The following is a 6,197-nucleotide window of genomic DNA, read 5'->3' as shown; positions in this document are numbered from 1 at the left end:
CACTGGTTCGCAGGAACCGGTTGTTAAATGTAGAAGTCTTTTTAGAACCGGTTGTTCCAGGACAACCAGTTCTAAAGAAGCTTTTAAATTTAACAAAGGCTCAGGCAGCTATCTACCTGGCCTCCGGCCCCAGCTCACCTCCCCCTCTCTCCTGAATGCTCCGCCCTCCTTCTCCTCCCCCTCCCCTGCTTTCCGCAAATCAAATGTTTGCGGGAGGCCTAAAACGAGCAGGCAGGTAAGCCGGGCGGGGGCTCCAGGGAGGCATGGCGTGCGCAGCCCAGTCTGGCTCCCCCTGGCCGGTCCCAGCCGAGCGGCTCCGGCCTGGCCCGGCTCAGGGAGTCGGGCCCCGCGGCGCCGGCCTGGCCCGGCTCAGGGAGTCGGGCCCCGGAGCGCTGGTCGCAGTCCCAGCAGAGTGGACCCGGTCCAGGCCCCAGGCAGTGTGGTAAGGGGGCAGGGAGGGGGTGTTTGGTGGGTTGTGGGGGGGGGTGGATAGGGGTCGAGGCGGTCAGAGCGCAGGGAACAGGGGGATTGAAGGGGGGCAAGGGTCCCTGGGGGCAGTCAGGAAGGAGCCGGGGTTGGATGAGGTGGTGGTGGGCAGTCAGGCACAGAGAGAAGGGGTGGTTGGATGGGGCAGGGGTCCCAGGGGGCCATCAAGAATGAGAGGAGGGATTGGATGGGGCAGCAGGGGGCAGTCAGGGGACAGGGAAGGGGGGGATGGGTCAGGGGTCCCGGGGGCGGGTGTCAAGGAACATGGGGGGGTTGGATGGGGCACAACCCCTTGGTGAGGTGAGGAGAGGAGGAGGGAACCTGTTAATATTTTGGCAGCTCATCACTGGGAGTCACCACAGGGGAACCCTGGCTCTGGATTCCCAGGTTCTAGACTTATAGCTTCTCCCAGCAGGATTGTCTCTGCACTATTCTTTCAAAGCATCTTCTACACAGAATTGGTTCATATGACAAAACAAAGACACCTCACCTCTAGGTACGACATGGAGACGGTATAATCCATGTTGTCACTGGTTGCCTCAATGGCTTTAAAGAGGTCATTTAGGGTGCGGATGTAGATCCCAGGATCACAGTCTGTCCCTAGCATAGTGTAGGTTTTCCCTGCCCCTGTGAAAAATACAGGGAAGAGCAGCACAGATCAACTTCCAGAGAAAAAACATCTTCTAATACAATCCACAGCAATTTATCAGCAGCCGAATCTGCCCTTCTGTGTGATCATCACGCAGACTCAGCTTTACACAGAGAAGCCCTCCTTTCCCTCACCCTTTTTTGAAAGGAAAGATTTCTCTCCAATGTTAAATCTATTTTCAAAGTTACTACAGCTTTGCTGTTGCTTTAACTTTTAAACTAAAGATTCACATCTCGCAGCCAGAATGGTATTTTTGCTGCCCTGCTCTGAAGCGATCAATTAATTGGCCTTGTTACAGGGACTTGATCTGAAGTAATTATCACTCCCCAACCCTGGCTCCAAATCCAGTCCCTGCAGCTATTACTCCGCCTGTGGTATAATATTTTATTTATGTTACCTGTTGGGCCATATGCAAAAATGGTTGCATTGTATCCAGAAATGACTCCTTCCACCAAGTTTTTGGTCGTGGACACGTACACCTCCTCCTAGCCAGTCAGAAAGAGCGTAGGTCTTAGGTCAGGCATAATAACATTTTCCAGCTGACACAAGTATCCAGTGTCTAAACTTATCACAACATCCCTTGCTCGTTCTCTGCGGTTCACTCAGCACATTCATTTTCTCTTTACAAAGTCTGTGGGCTCCAAAACCATTTCTGGCTTCACAGAACAAAATGATTTTGCCAAATCATCAAAACAACTAACGAGGTGGAGGTCTTGCTGAAGTATCTAAAGATGCGTGCGGCATGTCAGGGTCCAAAAATAAAGTTTGATTATTTTGTTAGATATTGAATTGGGAACGTTTCATTACAGTCCTCAGTCCACCACAGACACTTTTTAAAAAAGATACTTTATTATAATATAACCACAGATGTGGAAGTTACATACAACAGAGAGAATAGATGAAGACACACACACTGCATTCTCTCTTTCACACATACACATAATATATTTTCATAAATATACAGTATACTAATTGTAATATCACGTAAGGCAGCGTTTCTCAAACTGGGGTCCACAGATCCCTGGGGTCCGCAAGGGTAACACCAAGAGGTTGCCAGCCCCACTGATCAACTCCTCCCCCTTCCTCTCAGTGCCTCCTGCACACCGGGGAACATATTCAGTGGTGTACAGGAGGCGCTGGGAGGGACTGGATGCGCTCGGGGTAGGGGGTTGGAAGAGGAGGGCCAGGGGTGGGGCCTTAGGGGAAGGAGTGGAGTGGGGGTGGAGCCTGGGGCTGAGCAGGGGGCTTGAGGGTCTGTAAAAAAATTTAAATCAAAATGGGAGTCCTTGGCTTGCTAACGTTTGAGAACCGCTGATCTAAAGGAATACTCTGTGGGGAAATATAAAGGGTCTGTCGCCACTCATCTGAGATGATTGCATTACTCACAAGAACTGCGGCCATGTGTGTAATACAGACCATCCTGAATAAGTGCCGATAAAGTCTTCATATCGCACCATAGCGTAGATGCCAAATACAGCATATCACAACATAATCATTAGCTATATGTTAAATATGTTAAGGAAAATTTATTTATAAAAATGCATTGGAACTCTTTCTTGTATCCCTCTGCCTGTAAAGCCAGGCACCTTAGCAGGAATTGGCTGTGCTGGGCTCAGAGGGAGAGAAAAATTAAAATTCATAAATGTAAAATCTTCAAAAAAAGACCCAATATAGATTTGCTTTACATAATATCACTGTTCTAAAGTCCAGTACCCCAGGCCCTTCCAGGGCTAGAAGCAGGGTCTGTGACCCACTGGAAAGCTGGAATTACCCCCTCCCAATAGTATAGAGCTCCCATTCTCCTATTTCTCTTCCCACGGGACCGTGAGTTATTGGAATTTAATGCAGCGACATTTTTATTTTAAAGCTGCGGACTGAATCTTGTCCATCCTGGACTTCAGACGAAGATTATTCTACATGCAAGGGTAGCCCTTAGGGAACCTTGTCTGGCAGGTTCTTCTAAAAGAATGAAGTTCATAGCTCCATTGCCTCCAACAGAGCCGTGACTATTTATACCAGCTGTGGATCTTCCCCAAAGTGTCTGCGTGAAGCTGCTAACAGGTTTGGAATATTTAAATAAGTCCCAGGGAGATGGATGAACAGGTGTTGCAGTCATAGACCCATGATAAACTTCACCAGGCATGTCACCTCTTCATGCACATGCGATATTTTCAAGGGGGTGTAAGTCTGGAATGGGCTATCAGTAAGAGGGACCAGTAAGCCGGACCCTGGCCATCTTCAGAACATGCTGTGATACTCACCTAATTAACAAGCCTTTTAGGGCATATCATGTGTCAGGGATACACCGACATGAGAGGGAATAAAGAATTACTCTAGAAGACTCCCTAGAACCTCCACTATGCAGTCAATTCTGAACCACATATTGTGGAGATTAAATACTTGTTGGTTGCTTAGAAGATATTATGATGACAGGCTCTACAGTAAATCCTTAGATAAATAAACTGTGATGTCTTGATATCCCTGTGATAGACCTGTTAGACATTTGCCTATAGGCAGAACAAGTAACTTCCCATGAGTCCATTATTTCATGCATTAATCAGTTTCTCAGCTCATCACACCCCGTTTATTGCAGCACACAGCTTTGTGCATCAGTCCTGCCTAACTGGACTTCGGCTCAAGAACATGCCTCCTTTTACAGAGCCTTGTCCATAAAAAACAACAGAGAAAGACGAGAGGAGCACACACAACAGAAGGACCCAAACCAGATAACTATGACCTCATTCACCAGAGGCCCCAGGAGTTCTGGCTCTCAGTTACAGAACTCTGCTTATAGTGTAGAGCTGGGTGATTCTGTCCCTAGGGAGGGAGACAGAAACAGTGAGTTGTATACTGCAGATCACAATAAAGAGAAGAGAGCCTTTGCTGCCTGCTTCTACTTAGCACTACTGCCTTTTCACTGGACACCACGTAGATTCTGGAATGCACATTATTACTCACATTGTCAAACCAAATATCCATGGGAAGGAAAGATTCCCAACTGTAAACCACACCACAAACCTTTTGGAAAGGGAGGGAATGTTACCTGGGTCGCTTTGTGATCAAAAACCACATCAAATATAAATGTCTTCTCTCGGGATCGATTGGCTCGCAAGATGTCGTCTGAATCTTCACTTGGGTCCATCAGAACCACCATCTGTGACATAATAAAGATGGAGAGAAAATCTTTATATCCTTAACTGGGTCTGTCACGGAAACCAAGTGGAAGCTGCAGTCAAGAAAAGCCAGTGGTTCTCCCAGTTATCTATCTCAGGATCTTCTATAACGTCAATCATTAGTATTTACGAATCATCCCAGAAGTGTTGCATTATGGCAATAAGTGGGAAAAAACCACATACATGCATAATACCAAGTCTGAGATGCTTTGGGGCCTAATTTAGTCACCCCGAAGCCCTACAACTCATCTGATCACCGGATGAGGTCACATGGGTAACTAGCAATTATGGCAGAAGACCACCCTTTACTGTACATAAGAGGAGAATTGGCCCCTTCCATTTTTATTGTTAGGCAACAGGGTGGGAATTGGAATATTCCCAACTGACAAGGGAACCAATAAAGAAACAAATTAAGTTCACTGGGATCAAATTGCATGAGGAAAACCCCCCCAAACCTTTCCTGTGTAGGGATCACTGGAAGTATCAGCTCTACTCAAAGCCAGAAACTTGCTCCTTTGGTGACTTTTATTAGGAAAAAAAGGGGGGAAAACAAAAGAAAAATATTTTAGGGCAGGTTAGAAAACAGGTTTTGTTTTTCCTGATTCCCTTGGGACCAATTTTGCTCACTCACATAAATACATAATTATCGTGGAAAAAGTGTTTTCCTTCCCCTCTGCTGGAACAGCTCATAAGAGGTGTTCTGGCCTCAAGGGGAATTAGAGGGGAAACTATGCACCATATCCTCCCCAGGAGCTTTTGCCATCTCTCAGATAAATACCTAATTAAGTGTTTACAGTGCAGATCATCAACCACCTGATCTACAAAATAGTTACAGCGTGTGGTTGCTAATCTGTAGTAAAATCATGTAACTAGATATGAAAGATGTAGGGCAAATCCCCAGCAGCTGATCTGGAAACTTGAAGAGCTTGGCGGGGTTTTCTGTTCCTCTGCCCCAGCCTAAAATTCCAAAAGTATCCAGTAACCATCCCAGGCTAATTACTTGCACAATTTCACTTGCTAGAGAAAAGCAATTTTTTCTGAGCTATGCAGATGAAAAAGAATTGAAAACAGTAACTATCTAGGGGCAAATGCCCAAAAGACCCTCTTGATTTATGCCCACAATCTGTAGTTGCACATGCAAAATGGGTAAGTGCATAAGCATCTGTCTGTGTGATTTAACATTAGATTCCACCCGTGCAACTGGGCACAGAGAATTTACATTAGGCGTTTTCTTTGGAAATGTGAGCTGTAATACGTTTAGGCCCTGATCCTGCGACTGATTTCATGTGGGGTCAGGATCAGTGGGATTGTATATTCCACCTCACTTTAAAGTTTATTTTTCATTAGATAGCAAAATCAAAGTTAGTTTCATTTGTCCAGGGTTAATGCCTTGTTTGACTGACAGGCACTGTGAAAACGTACACAAAATTATAAACCATTCACTAGTGGACTGAACTGCTGTGGCTTAAGACTCAGTTTTGTTTTATGCATCAATGAAGGGGTGTAAATGGCTCCAAGTAAACTATACTTAAGATCAGAACAGTAATGTTAGCTACGAAAACACCAAGGATATTCAACTGCCAAAGAACCCATGTTCACTTCATTTGTTACAGTCATTTTCATGGCTAAGAGAGAGAGATTCTCCAGGGTAAAAATTATCCTTAAACCAATGCAATATCTGAATCCTTCCCTGTCCACTGGAGGAAAATAGAGCTCAGCACTGGTGAAGGGGACTCTAAATAAGCTTTACAAAAATAAAGTTTGTGATCAAGCCAGCTTGATGGCCTTTAACGAATGATGTCTCACAAATAACTCAGTAAATGGAAACCATACTTGTAAGATAATTTGTACAGGGAAAAATAGATTTGTTCCCTTTTCACTTCTTTATG

At 45.4% G+C, this 6,197-nt stretch overlaps 1 protein-coding gene across 2 annotated transcripts in view; it reads right to left on the bottom strand.

Annotated features, from left to right (window-relative positions):
- Window positions 1-6,197, bottom strand: part of LOC115658545 (kinesin-like protein KIF19) — a 32,206-nt gene that overhangs the window by 19,068 nt on the left and 6,941 nt on the right. For both annotated transcript variants that reach the window (XM_030577650.1, XM_030577651.1), the window contains 3 exons: window positions 4,179-4,289; window positions 1,533-1,620; window positions 977-1,113 (listed from right to left, as the gene is read on the bottom strand). In XM_030577650.1, the coding sequence (XP_030433510.1) occupies window positions 977-1,113; window positions 1,533-1,620; window positions 4,179-4,289 (336 nt within the window). The remainder of the gene's footprint in view (window positions 1-976; window positions 1,114-1,532; window positions 1,621-4,178; window positions 4,290-6,197) is intronic.

This window comes from Gopherus evgoodei, chromosome 10 (assembly GCF_007399415.2).
Source record: "Gopherus evgoodei ecotype Sinaloan lineage chromosome 10, rGopEvg1_v1.p, whole genome shotgun sequence".
Taxonomy (NCBI): domain Eukaryota; kingdom Metazoa; phylum Chordata; order Testudines; family Testudinidae; genus Gopherus; species Gopherus evgoodei.
Note: the sequence above shows the minus strand (reverse complement) of the source record. Positions and strands in the feature narration are given on the sequence as shown.